The sequence below is a fragment of the Protobothrops mucrosquamatus genome, unplaced genomic scaffold (genome assembly GCF_001527695.2).
Source record: "Protobothrops mucrosquamatus isolate PMUCROS unplaced genomic scaffold, P.Mucros_1.0 scaffold3047, whole genome shotgun sequence".
Taxonomy (NCBI): domain Eukaryota; kingdom Metazoa; phylum Chordata; class Lepidosauria; order Squamata; family Viperidae; genus Protobothrops; species Protobothrops mucrosquamatus.
In genome coordinates this window covers 22442-40442 of record NW_015389060.1, presented here as the reverse complement: position 1 = coordinate 40442, position 18001 = coordinate 22442, and the positions used below count along the sequence as shown (strand labels likewise).

General features: G+C 58.4%; 1 protein-coding gene across 1 annotated transcript; it reads left to right on the top strand.

Annotated features, from left to right (window-relative positions):
• The first annotated feature begins 1770 nt into the window (after positions 1 to 1770).
• On the top strand, positions 1771 to 15530 carry RUSC2 (RUN and SH3 domain containing 2). The gene is made up of 12 exons (XM_015826307.2): positions 1771 to 3625; positions 5839 to 6597; positions 6989 to 7177; positions 7538 to 7681; positions 8970 to 9046; positions 10037 to 10211; positions 11127 to 11232; positions 12799 to 12845; positions 13168 to 13697; positions 13773 to 13978; positions 14482 to 14640; positions 15344 to 15530. The coding sequence occupies exons 1-12, from the start codon at positions 1771 to 1773 to the stop codon at positions 15528 to 15530; spliced, it is 4434 nt and encodes a 1477-aa protein (XP_015681793.2).
• Positions 15531 to 18001: the final 2471 nt, after the last annotated feature.

Genomic DNA, 18001 nt, shown 5'->3' with positions numbered 1-18001 from the left:
CCTTCGTGGACCATCCCTGCAGACCTTCCTAATTAGACACAAACCAGGTTAAGTCGAAGCACGTTGCTTCTTTCAGAGCTCGTGCCAGGAAATCTGGCAGCCGCTATGGGAAGGCCTGGAAAAGCCTTCGGCCTTGTTTTTTTTATTTGTTATGTTTATTTATAAGTGACTCAACCTGACCCATCACAAGATATCACAGACCCTCACTCGACACACCCACACCTGAAGCCCTTATAAACGGAAAAACACTGACATCCCCTAAACCAGGGGTAGGCAACCTTGGCTCTTTTATGACTGGTGGACTTCAACTCCCAGAATTCCTGAGCCAGCCATGCTGAGGGGAAAGGGAGAGGTTTCCAAGCTGAGCCATGCTGGCTCAGGAATTCTGGGAGTTGAAGTCCTTGAGTCATAAAAGAGCCAAGGTTGCCCACCGTTGCCCTAAACTCTGCTGAAGATGTTACCTCACCTGGTAATGAAACGTTCAGAAACCATCCCACAAGCTCGGAGAATGAACCTTCGCCCTTATTTATAAGTTTACATGCCTCCAATGCCACCATCGAGTGACATTGGGCACTTTCTGCTTGATCCTTGAGATCCACCCTGGGCGCAACACACAAAGAACGTTGTTGTTGTAAAGGTTCTGTGCCATTTTGGGGGCATGATTTCAGAAGGGGTTTGCCCTTGCCTGCTTTCCAGGGCTGAGAGAGAGTGACTGGCCCAAGCTGGCTTTGGGCCTCAGGCGGGACAAGAACTCTCCTGGGTTCCTGCTGGGTGAATTCACCACCACACCACACTGCCTCCCTCGACAACTTCTGTACAACCCTGTCAGTACAACTCAGAGTTGTCCATTTGGTCCATGGGAGGGGGATGAAGTTCAAAATGACGGAAGCTGTGGGGACAGAGCAAGATGGGGTCTTCTTCCCGGATCTGGCCTTTGATCTTCACTCCAGCAACCCCTTTCTAACTGGTCTTCTGAGAAGACCACAGATGGAGCAGGAAGCCAAAAGCAAAGCCCTCTGCTTGACCCTCCTCCCCCAGAAAGTAGACCCCTTGGTTGCTGTGGATCGCTGGCCTCTCTGAGACTCTCTTGAAGGGTTTCAAGAGGGAAGTATTGGCTCTTCCAGTGGCAAAGAGTCCCACAAGTACATTTTATCTTCTCTGAGGGCTTCCACCTCCCTTCGCTTTAGCATTACCGAGTGTAACAGAAACACCCACATTGTGCTCTCTCCTGTGAGAATGCCAAGCGTGCAACCACATCAGATTGCACATCAATCTCTTCCTTGCTGGGCTATGATTGGGTTGCTGCCTAACCCATGAGAGCATAGACGGAGCTGCTGGTCCCAAAGACCACACCTGATCCTGAGCCAGGTCGTAAGCCAGAGTCACCAGAAGAGACTTTGAGACCCCCACCCCACCCCTGTGCGAAAGGGAGGCACCAGGAAAGCTGGGGAGGTGGGGGGAGCTGCCTATGCTGTTTGGTGAGGCTCCTGTGTGCAAAGACGCACCTGCAGAACAATTGCCCCGTTGCTCCCCTGGTGGGAGATTCCTTTGTAAAGTCCTGGGAAGGGGCTGCTGAGGTGTTCTCTGAGATATGGCTGGGGGTGGGAGAGCTGCTGAAAGCTGACTTTGTCCTCGGTAACTCTGTCATTTTTGTCTCTGCCAGGTCTTGGGCTGCCTTGAGGAGGTGTCTTCTGATAGCCCGCTCTGTCCCCCAAGGCCCTTCCATGGGTAGCTTCAATGCCGCAGGTGCCCTGGCGAATGGGACCGAGGATGGATAGCCCCCCCAAACTGACAGGAGAAACGCTGATAGTTCACCATATTCCCCTGGTACATTGTCAGGTCCCGGACCGGCAGTGCAGCAGCACCAGCCAGCGGACCAATCCTTTCTTTCCCTCTGACCTGGGGGTCGGGCGGACCAGTTCGCTCCCTGAGAGGACCCTCCTGCAGGCAGACTCGCTGGTCTACAACCGTCTCCTCAGGGCGTCAGACGAGGCTCCAGAAGAGGGGCCAGTGGGTGGGCAGAGCCCTTCCCCCATGCTGGCTGCCCCCGCAGCCCCTCAGCGGCAGAATCCCTTCCTGCTGAGAGACGAGGCCTGGGATCTCTGCGAGGATGACCCAGGGCAGAAGTCCTTCCACCTGCATGTTGGCCGGTCTGCCTTCCGCCTGCATGAGCCGGCACTGCCTCCCTTCCATCTGCATGGCAGTAGCCCTGTGGTGAGGCCCTGGTGTGGCAGCCACCGGGTGGACGTGGTGGAAGGCCACGCTGACCTACCGGCCGACGACGAGACACAGGACAAGGGCCACTTGGCAACAGAATGCATGGAGCTGGACGAGTACAGCTGCCACCGTGGGGACCCCTCCAGCCTCTCCCTGGAGCAGGAGTGGGCTAGCGAGTCGGACGACCTGATGAACAACCCGGAGGCCATCCGCAGCCGGACATGTAGCTGCTCCAACTCTGAACTGCAGCGCTGCCGGTGCTACAGCCTCTCGAGCCAGTCGGAGCCCCTGGACCAGCAGATGGGCTACATCAGTGACTCCTCCTGCAACAGTTCCGATGGTGTCCTGGTCAACTTCAGCACCCTCTACCAGAGGCGGAATGGTCACCCTCACACCAACCTGAACTCGGGTCCCTTGTCCTGTGACTCCTCTTCGGGCAGCCAGTCAGACATGGCCGCTTTTTACCTTGACCTGCACTCCTCATCGCAGGAGTCGAAGATGCCTGGAGAGCTGCAGGATCTGGAGGGGCCAGGGAAGGCCTGCGGGTGCCACCATCCCTCTTCTCCAGTCCTGGATGCCAACTGCAACTCCTACCCACCACTCTGCGATCCGTGCCCATCCGATGGCTCTGACCTGACTGCGTGCTTCCAAAGCCAGGCACGGCTTGTGGTGGCCACCCAGAACTACTACAAGCTGGTGACGTGCGACTTGTCCTCCCAATCTTCCCCCAGCCCTCCTGGCTCCTCCATCACCAGCTGCTCCGAGGAGCAGGCCAGGGGGAGCCCCCTCCAACCCACCGAGTATTACCTCTTCCAGAGACCCGGGGAGAGCGACACGGAGGAGTCCCGGGATGAGTCACAGGAGGAGTCGGAGAAGAACGCCATCGAAGGACAGGTCTACATCAATGTCTCCCCACCCAGCCTTGTCGGAGGCAGGCAGCGCTCACGAAGCTATGATCGCCACCTGGACCGCAGCCCCTCCACCCGTCTGGGCTCCCTGGAGCGCATGCTGAGCTGTCCGGTCAAGCTGAGCGACAGCCCCTCCTTGACCCTCCAGAGCTCCCCTCCCAAGCGCGTTACCTCCTTTGCAGAGCTGGCCAAGGGCCGGAAGAAGAATGGCTCCTCACCACCCATTCGGACCAGCCGGGACTCATCCCTGGAGTTCTCATCCATCCCCGAGGGCCAGAGGGACAGCTCCGTCTTTCTAGAGAGTCAGGAGCGGCACAGCCAGAGCCTCCCGCCCCTGCCGTTGGCATGCTCTGAAGGTGAAAATGCCAGAAAAGGCTCCAGGGAGGTGCCCACCTCTGGGCAGGAGGGGGGCGAACAGCTCTTTTTCTCCGCAGTGTCAGAGACGGGAGCTGTTGGCAGCAGCATTTTTGGCCAGAAGGACATTCGAGCCCGAGCTGATGGTAAGCCCCCCTTCCCGGTCCCCTCCCCACTGCAGATGAACGCACTGTGGCCTCTTTCACAGCTGGTTGAGGGAGAATGAGTGGGGTTTGGATCAGGAGAAGCCCCTTTCCATTAATAAATTGTCCCCAAATCCATATTAGGACGGGGCCCAGAGATACCCCCATGTCTTATTGGCAGGGAAGAGCACGGAAGTTGCTGCAGGGATGGATGACCAGATGTCCTGGCCAGGGCCCATCCTCAGCCACCAGGCGTTGCAGCGAGAGCCACCAAGCCGGGCAGGTTGAGAAGGTTAGATGGATTTTAGATCAATGAAGGTGAACCATGTGGACTCGGAGTGTCCAAAATTGAGAGAATGCCTACCGTGACTCTGCTGGTGAGTCATCCCGCCCACCTTGGACAAAAAAGGCCTCTCCGGATGCCCCTCTCCTCTGGACCCTCTGAAGCCTCCCAAGAGGGCCCTGCTGCCACGGGGCCTCGGGACCGTCAGAAAGTTGCACGAAAACAGTTGCACGATTGTTGGATGCCTCAGAGGCTGCACGAGAGCAGGACCTTCTCGTATGACCTCCAGAGGGTCCAGACGCCGGGCATGTCACCAAAAATGCCATGGTGTGTCACCTGTGATACACGTATCCTAGGTTCACCATCACTGTTCTAGATTCTGAGGAGGGTGGCTGTCCACAGCACTTTATTGTGGCTGGTTCAGTCAGACAGGAAAACTGCTTCCTACTTGCAGGGAATTGAGGCTCAGTATATCCCACTCCACCCACCAGCCATCATCCCACCCTGGCGGAGGGCTCCTGAACTGCCTGATGCACCTTCTTTGATGTGTTGAGACAAGTCTGAAGAAGATAGCCAGGGCTCACTCGGTCTCCAAGCCCAGCCCGGCTGCAGCACTTTCCCGACGTTTACAATCCAGCTCCTGCTCGGCCATCAGCCCTTTATGTCTGCCTAGGACCTATAGAGGCAGGATGGGACGAGGGAAGTGTAGACAGCTGTTGTGAGCTTTGTGGGCAACACAGTGAGTCCCTGAAGCCACAGCTATGACTACTGGTTGTCCCAAAGACTGACTGGGCAAAGAGATGCTCTACAGCCCTGGGGAGGGACTGGAATCATCGTGTGGGCAGGAAGCCTCTGAAGGTTTCCTGTCTTAGGAACAGGATCAAAAATTAGAAAAAAGCACGAGTCTAAATTTTGAAAGAGATGATGGGGCAGTTCAGAAAAATTGAATTTGGATGTAAAAACTGACACCGTGGACCGCGGAAGGAAAAACTCAGGCCAGTTTTATTAAGTTGGAGAAGTGAACTAAAATGCTGAAAGACAACAGGGCAAATGTAGAGATCTCCAATTAGGAAATGCAACTCTAACACACAGCCTAGGCCTGGGAACTAGGAAGAGGTGGGGGAAGGGCAGGGGATGGAAGGGGCTCGGAGACCATGGCTTCTCTTGACAACCTGCTCGACTTGTGGCAGCGGAAGGCACCTTGGCACCCTGTTTGCTGAGGACGCCTCCCCACGTCCTCCTGACGCAAGAGAGGGGGACAGATGGACAGTGGACAAGCCTCTCTAGGACCAGAGATGGAGGGGATGGCCCTGCCCAGGCTTGAAAAACACCAAAAGGAGACTTTGAGGGACCCCCCCCCCCTGAGCCTGAACTTTCCTTCTGAATCAAAACTCAGCAAGTGGGCTGGTTTGGGCACATGCTAAGCCAGTGTTAAATCTCTCACCTCAGCCCCACCCCCCTGGCTTGGCCTGCTAGGTAAGGCAGTGGCCAGACCTTCAGCTGAGCTGGCTAAGTGAGTTGCCCCAACTTGGCCATGATGGGGAATAATCAGCCAGTGGTCTGCCTACCTGGCAGGGTCTGGGGGAGAGGCAGGGGTAGGCAACCTTGGTTCTTTTATGACTTGTGGACTTCAACTCCCAGAATTCCTGAGCCAGCCGTGCTGAGGGGAAAGGGAGAGGTTTCCAAGTTGAGCCATGGTGGCTCAGGAACTCTGGGAATTGAAGTCCACCAGTCATAAAAGAACCAAGGTTGCCTACCCCTGCCTTAAGGAGTACATAACCTGCTGCTCTGGGGTGTGTGTCAGGGGCTGCCTTTTCTCCGGTGCCCCCACCCTCCAAGAACGCCAGCCCCTCCATCAGGTCAAGCAGTGCAGAGAACTGGGCTCAGCAGTGCAGGCCAGCTGTGCAACCTCTGCCCTCCTTCCCTTCTGCAGGTGGCGCAGCGGATGGCAAAGTGGTGCGCTACAGCAAGGACCAGCGCCCCACCACGTTGCCCATCCAGCCCTTCGTCTTCCAGCACCACTTTCCCAAGACGGCGAAGGGCCGGGCCCTGCACAGCCATTTGGCCTCCAGCCTCTCCCAGCTCTACGGCCTCTCGGCCACCACCGCCACTCGCTCAGCCAGCCGACCCCTCTCCTCTGCTTCCCAGTCCTCCACCTCCACCGAGGGGCCTGTGGGGCAAGGCCAGCGTTCTGCTGATGGGGCGGCTTCTTTGGGCGACGGCCATGCCAAGAGAGGGCCGGGGCCGGAGACCACCCGCCTTTCCCCGCTGGGCAGTTACTCTCCGGTGCGCAACAACGTGCCTTTCTTCCAAAGCGGGGAGTCCTCCTGCTCGCCCACCCCAGAGACGCAGCCCCCCCGCAGCAAGTCCTGCCCCGTCTCTGCCAATCTCCTGCCTAGCACCAAAGCTTCCCCAGATGCTGGCAGCTGTGCCACCCAGAGGGGTGCCGGGGCTGGTGTCCTGCACAAGCAGAGTGAGAGCTCCTCACCAGTGGCCAAGAAGGAGGAACCCCCAGGCCCCCCTGCACCACTGGCCAAGGACCGGCTCCCCGGTGGCTCCCTCTTGCCGTTGTTATCCGGTGGCTGGAGCCTGGCCAGAACAGAGAGCCACAGTGAACCCCAATGGAAGATAGAGTGCAGTGAGGCTGCCAGCTTCAGCTCCTTGGGTGTTGGCGTCCCTCGGCCTCTCAATGGTAGGTGGGCATTAGCCGGGAAAGGTTTAACTTTGCATGCCTGGAATGTATGTGTGTCCTATGGGTAAATAATGCAGATGGGCCTGGTTCTGTGTGATGGTCCATTTGTCACCTGAATCGCCCTTTGACCCGAGACAAAGTGGGGGAGGGGGGTGAAAGGCCTCTGTTGGGCAGCCAGGCAGTCTGACCTCAGGGCCTCCTCCACCCCCCCTTCTGACCTCTATGATGATGCACTGGCCAAGTTGCTCCCCTGCATAGGGGGTGAGGGGAGTGTCTCCCGGGCTCTAATGCTGCTTCTGCTGAGTTGCTGCTCAGTCTGCCCCTTTGTCTCTGTCTCCTCCTCGGCTTCGGCTTTCCCTCCCCCGCCCCGACTGGCCTGCTGCGGCCATAGCCAACCATCTCTCTCTGCAAGCCCTGAAGTGGCGGGAGTACCGGCGGAGGAACCCCTTGGGGCTGGACCGCGTTTCGGACCTGGCAGGGCTGACTGGCCACCTGGACTGGAAGCAGCCGGAGAGCAAGCTGCCCTGGAGAAACCCCCTGCTGGAGATGCCGGCTGGCCGCCCTGGATCCAGACTCCACGGTGCGCCTTGGCCAACGCAGGCTCCCCTTCTCGGCTCCCCTTGGCTGGTCGGTTGGTCAGCCCAAGGAAAGGGGGCCACGGGGGCTGTGAACTTGACTTGCGGCTCCCTGGAAGGGGGGGCTGCAGTGTCTCCTGCCACCCATTGCTTATTTCCCTTGGGGCGGAGTTTCTGTGGGGTCAGAGATATCGTGGATGTGATTTATGTCATATATTTGTCCAGGCATCCATGTTTCTTTAAGCTGCCTATTTCTTTCAATGCTCTAAGCCGCCCAGAGACTGTTTGGAGTCGGGCAGCCTCAGAGCCCAATAAAGTAATAGGATGGTCATGACGTCTCCCCCCCCCCCCCGTGTGTCTTGCAGGGCCGGCAGTGAAACAGCCACAGCACAGCTGCCCCGACTTCTTCCCCGACTATTTCTCATTGGCCGAAAAACCACCAGCTGAGTTTTGCCTGTCCCCGGACAGCAACGCCGAGTCTGTCTCCATCGATCTGTTGCAGAAGAAGGGTCAGCCTGGGATGGGGTGGGGAATGAGAAGGGAAGGGGGCCCTGGGCCCTTGCACCATTCCATGATATCTTCCATATGAGCTAGGGGTGCTATTTCCTGGGGGTGGGGGCCTCCTCAACAGATGCTGCTTGTGGAGGTAGAGCAAACATGTCAAACACAAGGCCCGGGGGCCGGATGCAGCCCGCGAAGTAGTTTCATGTGGCCCGCGAAGCCATCCTGGAAACAGTGAGGGAACGACCCCCACTGCCTTGGTCCTGGCCCAGGCCGGCCGGGAGCCAATGTACAATTTTGTGGTGGCCATCTATGCTGAAACGCATTCAGTCTTAGCTCCTCAAGGCTGTCTAGAAACAGCGAGGAACCAGCCCCTGCTGCGTCGGCCCCACCCCCTGGGTGCATGCTGGGGAGGTGTCACCCTTTGTGAGGAATGAAGAAATGCACCATGCCTTGGCGCTTGCCCCGGTCCCACCCCCTTCTGCCAGAGACCCCCAGATCTGTCCCACTGCTGCCCAGGCCCCCACAGGCACCCTTGACGGGAACGATGTAGAGCTGGCCACGCTTACCCAGTAGGCCACACCCACTCCATCCACGCCCACCCAGTAGGCCACACCCACCCGCTCCTCCCCGAGGGCAACCGCAATGCTGATGCGGCCCTCAATGAAATTGAGTTTGACAACCCTGAGGTAGAGGATGGACGGCAGTGAGAAAGGCCCAGCTCCGCTTGCAGAGAATGAGGCCGTGCCATCTCTCAACGGGAGCCCTGGAGCTGGGCTCCCCTGGACGCTCGCTCAGGGCCAGAGGCTGCAATTGCTCAGGGGGGGGCTGCAATCATTGCCTGGAGCAGAGCCGTCTTTTGAAGGGACTTGGGGTGGGGGAGGACGGATCCTTTGGGCAGGGAAGAAATCCAGTATAGCCAGGAGAGGAGGCTCTGACCCCCCCCCTCCATCTGTTTCAACATTTAAACTCCCCCAAATACATCCCTAGTTAAAACATGTGGCTGTTAGGCGTGGAGAGCGTGTTCATGTGTGGGGCGGACAAGGAGTGGTTGCAGGCTTTTGCCCTGCATCAAGCAGTGGGTATCAGAGGTGCTCCCTCAACTGCTCTGCTTTCAGCCCCCTCCCCCTTATGGCTTGAGAGGGAGGGAGAGTAAGGTTCATTTGACACAGAAAAGCCCCCCCCAAATGTCTGTGGCCAGACCAGGCCCCCCAGAGCCCTAGACAGGAAGGAGGGGCCAAGGGGTCTGCTCGGCTGATGGGCAAGCTCAGCCTCCTTACTTCTTCTGCCCACCAGGTCTTGTCAAAGCAATCAATGTGTCCGTGGACCTCATTGTGGCCCATTTTGGGACCAGCCGGGATCCTGGAGTGAAGGTGAGCTGGCTTTCTTCTTGACTTCCTCTCCATCGTTCCAGCGATAGGCCTTCCCTGACATGTCCCTTTAAGGCAGGGGTAGGCAACCTCGGCTCTTTTATGACTCGTGGACTTCAACTCCCAGAATTCCTGAGCCAGCCATGCTGAGGGGAAAGGAAGAGGTTTCCAAGCTGAGCCATGTTGGCTCAGGAATTCTGGGAGTTGAAGTCCACAATCATAAAGGGGCCACAGTTCCTCATGCTGGCTCAGGAATTCTGGGAGTTGAAGTCCACGAGTCATAAAAGAGCCAAGGTTGCCTACCCCTGCTTTAAGGTATGACTGTCTCATGGGCACTGCCAGTGCCCCCGCCACCTTGGGGCAGTTGAAGGAGGCAGGAAGTGGGATGGGCTTGGAAAAGATGGAAGCATCAGCCCTGAAAAAGAGGAGCAGGTGAGGAGGAAACTCAAGTGGGCCCGTCTTGACTCTCTCGGCTACATGATTCCGTTATTATAACAATAAAAAAGCACTGCAGAAATTTATGTGGCCTACCTTTGAGGGCCTGCAGGCAGTTAGACCAGAATGTTGGGCCAAGAGCTTGACCCCCACCTCCACTCACTTGCCTGGAAAGCTATCCTGTCCCTGGTGCCGAGCCCATTGGGGTTTGCCTGGGGGCCAGTCCAGGGAGGGTCCCACTCCCCACTGGACCGCACACCTTGTGACCGAGGCAGGTTCGTTGAACAGCAGCGCCACTCCAAAGCCTCCAGCCAAGCAAAGGTGTGGGGAAGGGTGGGGGCTGCTGCTGGGGTCCTGGGTGCTTCTTTGTTTCTCCTTTTGAAAGGAAGGGTGGAGCTTTACCTGCCAATCAACCCCCACCTTCTGCGTTGTTCCTGCTGAAGTCCTGCAGGGGGAAGGGGGAGAGGAAAGGCACGTTTTTACCCCGGAGGGGCTGGGAGGGCTGGTGTGGGGGATAAGGCCAGGGGTGGCTCCCACCATTTGATCTCTCTCCTCCAGGCCAAACTGGGGAACAGCTCGGTGAGCCCCAACGTGGGGCATCTCGTCTTGAAGTACCTGTGTCCAGCCATCCGGGATGTCCTGAGTGATGGCCTCAAGGCCTACGTGCTGGACGTGATCGTTGGCCAGAGGCGGAACGTCCCCTGGAGCATCGTGGAGGCCTCCACCCAGCTTGGTAGGGAGCTCTGGGATCCGGCCTTCCACCCTCCGGCACCTCCAGGCTCAATCAGGACCCTCAAGGCTGCCTTTTGCTGGGAGGCTCAGTCTGGGCCTCCGAGGGTTGCCTGCTCTCCTTCCCACCCTGGGAAGGCCCCGGTCTCCTTCCCAGCACTGGCCAGTCCTTGCCTGCTCAGCTTGCGGGCCTGACCCAAAGGAAGAAGCTGGTATCCCTCAGCCTGGGGACGGGGGTGAGGGCTGTCCGTGGCACCTGTGGCATTGCAAAGCAGGTAGGCTTGTCAGAGTGCCAGCAAAGGAGGGTGTCAACGCTGCTAACATTGGATGTTCTTGCTTTGACAAAATATGAAGGCAGCCACTCTCTGTACAAGCTCTGTGGCATTTTTAGAGTTAAATTAGATGATGCTGGGAGGGGAGGAGAAAGAATGTGTGTGGGGATTAGTTAAGATAAGAAACCGGCTGGCTACAGAAGGAAGGGAAACTTTGCCCTTCAAACTAATTGGAGAACGTGATTTATGACTGCAAATTAGAGGAGGGGAATATGCTGGAATATTATGTGCTCAGGGGAGGGGAATTCAGATCTTGGCATCCTCCATGCTGTGCCGACACTTTGTTACACGATTAAAGACTTTTTAGGATAAACAATGCCTGGAAGTTCTTTGAAGTGTTTCGTTAATCGGAACCATGACAGAGGGTTGATCTGTCCTGCCCCTCAGCTGCTTAAAAGAGAATCGGTCGCCAATCAGAGGCAGTGGGAGCAGCGGGGGGGGAATACTGGTTTGGAGGTGCACTCTGGGGCTACCCTTTTGGACCTGAGGGACTGCGGGCTCCCATAACTGAAGCCATAACTGAAGGGAGCCACAGTGGCCATGACCTGGCACCCTGCCTGCTTTTCTGATGCCCCCCTCTTTTGCAGGACCCTCGACGAAAATCCTGCACAGCCTCTACAGCCGTGTCAACCAGTACCCGGAGCTCACCAGCCACAGCATGCGCTTCAACGCCTTCATCTTCGGCCTCCTCAAGTAAGCAGGGCTGTTTCCGCCCGCCCCATTGCGGCAAGGACAGGGAGGTGGGGAGCGTTGCTTTGCTTCCGGGAAGGAAGCAGCGTGAGGGAGGGGTCCTCCTAGAGCAGTGATGGCGAACCTTTTAGAGACTGAGTGCCCAAACTGCAACCCAAAACTCACGCATCGTCGAGTGCCGGGTGGGTGTGGCCCATTGGCTGGGCGTGGCCCATTGGCTGGGCGTGGCCCATTGGCTGGGCGTGGCCCATTGGGTGGGCGTGGCCCATTGGGTGGGCATGGCTGCAGTGGTAACGGCAGACTGGGTGGGACTAAAAAGTTCAATCAATCAATTCCAACTTTGCAAGTACTTTTTTTTTCCCGCGAGAAGTTGAAATTGATTGATTGAACTTTTTTTTTTTTTTTTGCACACGGCGGTGGAGGCCTAAAGCAAAAAGGTTTTATAAAACCCAGCTGAAGGCCTAGGACTGGGGCAACGGCGTGCGTGCCCACAGAGAGGGCTCTGAGTGCCGCCTCTGGCACCCGTGCCATGGGTTCGCCACCACTGTCCTAGAGAAGTCTCTCTCAACCTCAGCAACTTGAACATGGGTGGACTTCAACTCCCAGAATTCCCCAGCCAGCCAGCCAGCCATACCTTAACCCTAACACAGCCATGCTGACTGGGGAATTCTGGGAGTTAAAGCCTACCAGTGAGAGGCCCAGAACGCTGGAAGGGAGAAAAGGCTGACACCAGAAATGAGGGAGCCTCCTTTAGCTATCAGCCTTCTCCTGAACCTAAAATGGCGAAGTAGGATTTTGTACTAACATGGGGTAGGCAGTTAAAAGGACCGAATCTGCCCCAACTCCATATTGCTCCAAGGCGGCTCTGACAGGCAGGGCCGAGAGGCTCCATGGCAGGAAAGGAAAACTGGCAAGTGGTGTCAGGAGCCCCAGGTGAGGGAGGCCAGCAGTGCCTGGACGTCGGTCGAGGCGCTCTGTTTGAGGGAGGTGGCGCCACACGAGGTTTCCAGTTTTCCATAATGCAACGTGAGCAGCCTCCGTCCTTGGTCCAGACTGACTGTCCTTGGAGGTCGCTCTTCCCCAAACTGTGATTTTTTTAAGTCAAGATGCAGAGCTTCATTTGACTCTGTTCTTCAACGTGCCACAGTTCTTCTTTATTCTTAAGCAAGCATCCAGTTGCATACGTAGCTTACATACAACTGCAGTGCCAACCATCATTCTATTCTTGGATTCTCATCCTGCTATCATTTTTCCACATATTTTTTTTTTTGTCCAAATCAAGGCTGCAAACATACCTAGCAGTCCTGCCACCTGTTTTCCACCCAACTACAGCCCTGTGAAGTGGGTTGGGCTGAGAGAGAGGGGCTGCCCCCAAAGTCACCCAGCGGCTTTCCTGCCTAAGGTGAGACTAGAACTCACCGCCTCCTGGTTCCTAGGCCAACACCATCACCATTAACATCATGTGGCCCAGTGCCTGGCTTGTGTCCCCCCAATGGTTCTTCTTGTAACCCAGCCCTGGCCCGGCACTCCTGCCTGTTCTCACCCTCTCTCTGCTTTCTCCACCAACAGCATCCGGTCCCTGGAGTTCTGGTTCAACCACCTCTACAACCACGAGGGTAGGTCCTTTGCTCCTGACCTGCGTGGGGGAGGGCTGTGTGCTGGGGAAGGCTCAGGGGTGTCACCCAGGTGGTGGCAGATGCCCTCAGGAGGCTCTTCCGCTCTTGACATACAGACCCCTGCCATGCCAGTGGACTTGGCCACGTGGCCCTTCCTGAGCTTCTGAAAGAAGGCAGGAACGCAGGGCGCAGGGGGTGGGATGGTAGGTGGAGCTGAGCAGCCCCGAGCCTCCTGATCTCCTTTGGCTGGCCTGGCCGGGGTTCTGAATGCTTGAGCTGCCAGGGGGCCCTGGTGACGGTGCCCTTCTTCCCCCCCTCCCAGATGTGCTGCAGGCGCACTACCAGCCGACAGGCTTCCTGCCTCTCGCGCACGGGGCCTGCCAGGGCCTCTTCGAGGAGCTCCTGCTGCTGCTCCAGCCGCTCTCCCTGCTGCCCTTTGGCCTGGACCTGCTCTTCGAGCACCACCTGCTGCAGGTGGGCAGGTGGCAGCAGCAGCAGAAAGAGCTCCTGCGAGGCCAGCAGGGCCTGCTGCTCTCTGCCCACTCTACCCTACAGCTCATGCACACCCGTGGCACCCAGCGGGCTGGCGAGGGCTCCCGGGGCCCGCCCCCCCTGGAGAGAGCAGCGGAGCTGGCCAAGGGGGGCCCGGAGCTGAAGAAGGACAGGCAGGCCAGCTGGTGGCTGCAGCTCACCCAGAGCTCCCAGGTCTACATCCAGGACTCTCCGGAGGGCGCCCGCCTCGCCCACCACGAGCGCAAGAAGAGGGCGGGGGCCAGGCCGGCAGAGGCTGGGAGGGGCCCTCCCCCGAGGGAGGGGGTGGTGGAGGGGGCAGAGGCCTGCCCACCCACAGAAGCCCCCCCAGTCAGAGAGAGGCTCCCGGCTGAGGAGGCAAAGCCGCCCTGGAAGCCAGGCCCTCCGGCCAGGGAGGAAGCCAAGGAGAAGGGCCGGCCCTTCTGGATGGGCAGCCCCCCGGATGCAGTGTTGGCAGAGCTGAAGCACAGCAGGGAGCAGGACCAGGCAACTGCCCTGGGGAAGGAGCAGCACGCCGCCCACGTCCCCAGCAGCGGTCAGCCCAAGTGGGCGCACCTCTTTGGTTCCCGCCAGGCGCCCAAGGAGCCCAAACAGGCCAACAGGTACTGTCGCTGGCGGTCGGGGTTGGGCTCTGCCTTGGAGGCATTGTTTGGGGGCGGGGTGGGACAGCCTGGGCCCTCAGGTGGGATGAACTGAGGATGGCTGACTTCCAGACTGAAAGCTGCACCCTGGACTCTCCGGCCTGCGCAGTTCTTTCTAACAGCAGGTCTTAGGAGGGAGGGAGCGATAGGAGGGTTGCAGCAGGAAGGGGGGCTGGTTTCTAACTCCCCCTTGTTAAATTGCGACTAGGGCAGGGCAGTGGGGTCCTTCTGGCCCACCATAAGAGAGAATTCTTACAGGAGACGACGATAAAGAGACGGTTTGCGCCCTGTCCCGGTTTGCTTTGTGGGCATCTGTGTCCTGAGCTAGGCTGGATGGGAGGCAGCGTTGCCCAGCTGCTCAGGGCAGATGTGCTGGGGGGACCTCACCTGGAGGCCCCCTGCCATTCCCAGGCAAAACTGCAGTGGCCACTGCTCCCCCAGCCTGACTGCTGCCTTCTCTGCAGGCTGCCCTCCGGCTGGCTGAGCTTGGACCGCTCCGTCTTCCAGCTGATGGCCCAGACAGTGGGCGCAAGCGTGTGGCGAGAGACCGAGACGGCGCCCAAGCAGCTGCCCACAGCCAAGGGGCAGCCGTTGGATGTGAGGGCATCCCCTGGTGCCCCATGGTGAGTGCCCTGCGGCCGGGGCTGGTGTGCTGGGATGACCCAACCTGCCTGGCTCTGCTCTGGGGCTGGCAGACCCTGGGCAAGCCCCCTTTTGCCATAGACCCCATTGCAGGCTGATGCTATGTGGCTGTCCTAGGCTGGCCTCCCAACCCCTTTGGGCAGCGGATCTGTGGAAGGGAGGGAGCGGGCTGCTGGCCCTTATGCGCTCTGCTCCTGAGCCTGCCAAGAAGCAGGATGGGACAGCCAGTCTCACTCCAGATTCTGCTGGCCGGACTTCTTTTGCGCTGGCGTGGCTCTTGACTGGGGTAACTTCTGGCACCATGCCATCCCCGTTCCCTGACAGAAGAGGGTGGGCACAGCTGGCTGGCAGGCATTTTCAGGAAGGGCTGCCTGAGCCTCTGGCCCTTGGAGGAAGAGACCCCCTGCAGGGTGTGTGAGAACAATGGAGGGAGTGACAAGTGGGGGCAAGGCCGGGACTGGCTGCTGGATTTTAGCCTGGCTGGGGTGGGGGGACCCAGTTGCTCCCCTGCAGTCAGCAAGACCCTTGATGGTTGGGGGCAGCGGTATCAATGTAGTAAAACCTTTAGGGGGAAACCAAAGATTCCCCCCTAGGTGGGAAGGAAGCCGGTTCAGGCTGCCCGCTGCATCTCCAGGGCTGGGTGGAGAAGCGCCCAGCCTTTTCGGCATGCTCTCTTTTCCCCAGGGCGGTGAAGGCGCTTTGCCACCACATTGCCACCGAGGCCGGGCAGCTGAGCTTCAAGAAGGGAGATGTCCTGCGGGTGCTGGGCAGGGTGGACGCCGACTGGCTCCGCTGCAGCCGCAGGGAGGGAGCCGAGAGCGGGCTGGTGCCAATCATGTACGTCACCCACCTGGAGGATGCCGATTATTGATGGGCAGGCAATTCCTGATGGTGCCCAGGAGCCAAGCCGGCCAACAGGCCCCTCGCCAAGATTCGGCCAAGGACTCAGCTTCTCTTGCCTGCCCTGGGCGGGGGAGGGGGGGCTACTCCTCTCTGCCGGGGGTCTCCTGTGGCCAAACTTTCCCTTGCATGCGCCTCTCCCCTTCCTCTTCTCCACGGCACCCACGCCTGGTCCAAACGAGAATGGGGCCCCTGTGATGGGCCCTCGGGGCCCGCTCCAGACTTTGGGGGGACTGTGGGCTAACCTGTATTAACGTTGGGCAGGGGGAGGGAGGGCGGGGGAAGCGAGACGCTGATGGGAGCAGCGCGGCCTCTGTGCATGTGTGTGTGGACAGGGCCGGTCATCGTCGGTCTCTGCAGGAGCAGCTGACCAGTCGGAGAACAGTGGGTGACCAGCCAGCTTGCCCACCGAGGGTGGAGGCTTTGAAGACAGAAGGGGGCACCCAACAAAATGGTCCTCGTAGCACAGGCCGGGTGGTGTCGGTGGACCCTCTTGACAAGATGGGGGAGAGGGTTTTTGTGGGGGAGGGGCCGGAGCTTTCGCTGTTTCCTGGGTTGTGTTCTGACCATTGGGGAGGAAGGGGGCTCCCCTCCCCCACAGCCAGTGGGCAGTGCCAGTCAGTATTTGGGGCTGGGCTGGGTGGGGCTCTTGCCTGCCCGCCTCGTCCCCTCAGAGGGCACGGATGAGAATGCAGGCGTCAGTCCTGCCGGTGTTGCGAGGGTGGCGCCATATTTAATTTATACTTCCGGCGTTAGAACAGGGTGTCTCGCCTTTATTTATTTCTTTATTTATGACACGTATTAATAAAAAAGGTGCTGATTACGAGCTCCCTTGACAGATGTGCCTGATGATTCCCCCCCTCCCGGCTTCTTTGCAGGGCCAAGACATTGGTTGTCTCCCCCTTCCTCAAAACCCTAACCCCCCAAAACTCCCTCCCATTTACACAATTAAGCTCTTTTGATGCTTCATTCAGAAGGAATTAGCTGGGCTGCTGTCCCTTTGGAGAGGTCACTTGAGGAACCCCAAGGAAGGCAGGTCAGCCTTTACGTGCCCCGAATGTGCTGTAGCAGTTGGAGAAAGGGGGAGCAAAGGAGGGAGGGGGCCTTCACTCTGCCGCAAGCAGTTCAGGATCCCTGCCCAATGAATGTGCCAATGGGCCCACCTTGGCAACTGAACTCACTCCTTTTTCAAGCTCTTGGAATCAAATTTGTCCTAAACCAGTGATGGCGAACCTTTTAGAGACCAAGTACCCAAAAACCACACACCCCGCTCTGCCTCCCACCCTACCTGCTCCGCCCCCTGCCCCATCCACCTGCAGGGACACGCACCGCCACCATGGGCCGCAGCAGATCACCCAGGCAGCCCTGCAGCACCATGGCAACCACACCCTCCGCCCACACCCCGCAGCATCATCTGCACGCTATGGGGTGCGAGGGTGGAGTTGTATCCCTGCTGCCCGACTATGTCCTTTGCTGCGCTGCTCCGTGTCGGCTGCACCCTGGGGCGATTCTCCTCCAGAGGGGCTGCTAGGGGAGGCGGGGCTGGGGTGACGGCATGCATGCCCACAGAGAGGGCTCTGAGTGCTGCCTATGGCACACGTGCCATAGGTTCACCACCACTGCCCTAAACTAACCCAGCAGGCTGCTTGGGCATAAAACCCACTAGGGTTGGCAGGCCTGGTGTTTTATCTGACCAGGTTAGGCTTGGGTGAACCTGCCACAACTGGATGTCGCTTATTTCCAAGAAAAATGGCCTTTATACCCTTCACCCAAGTCCAGATAAAGAGCAGCCCCCCCTTTTTTTCCCCTGGGTGCCCACCACCCTGGCTGGCTGAGGAATTCTGGGAGTTGAAGTTCACAAGTCGTAAAGCTGCCACTGTTGGGGAGCCCTGCTGTAAAGGGTTCCTTCTCCATGGACAGCACCCTTTGGGCAGAGCAAGGAGACATGGCAAAGGTGCCAGGGATCAGCTGGCAGAGAACTGGCTGGGGGCCTGCAGGGAGGGGCCTCTGATCCTGGGCACTCAGATGGTGTGCTCCCAGCTGCCACCTAAAATGTGCGAGTGAACCCCACAGGTTGCGATGATGCAGTTTGCCATGGAGTTGGCTTGTTTCTTGTGCCACCATTCTGGCTTAAGAGCCTGGGAAGCCATGGTTTGAACTGCTGTTGAATTGTGTCCTCCCAACAAACTCGCTGTGCTCCGTGGCTGTCCCCGGGAGGTGGGAGGACTGTGCTGCCAGGGTAGACCCATGGCCGGCACCGCCTTGGACACATCCCCTCCCACAGCACTCCAATGCAGCAACCACAATGGGGTCTAGTTATCATCGAGGGCAGCCCCGCCTATAATGGATTGCGATCACCAAAGCGTGGGTTAACATCGTGAGGAGGGTTTTTGCCAGGGCCTGTATCAGCCTGGTGAAAGGCCCTTTGTGCCCCAGAAGGTC

Coding starts and splice junctions, on each gene's coding strand:
- RUSC2 (XM_015826307.2), top strand. CDS start 1,771: ATGGATAGCCCCCCCAAACTGACAGGAGAAACGCTGATAGTTCACCAT. Junction 7,682..8,969: donor CGATCTGTTGCAGAAGAAGG/GTCAGCCTGGGA, acceptor TCTGCCCACCAG/GTCTTGTCAAAGCAATCAAT. Junction 9,047..10,036: donor GCCGGGATCCTGGAGTGAAG/GTGAGCTGGCTT, acceptor TCTCTCCTCCAG/GCCAAACTGGGGAACAGCTC.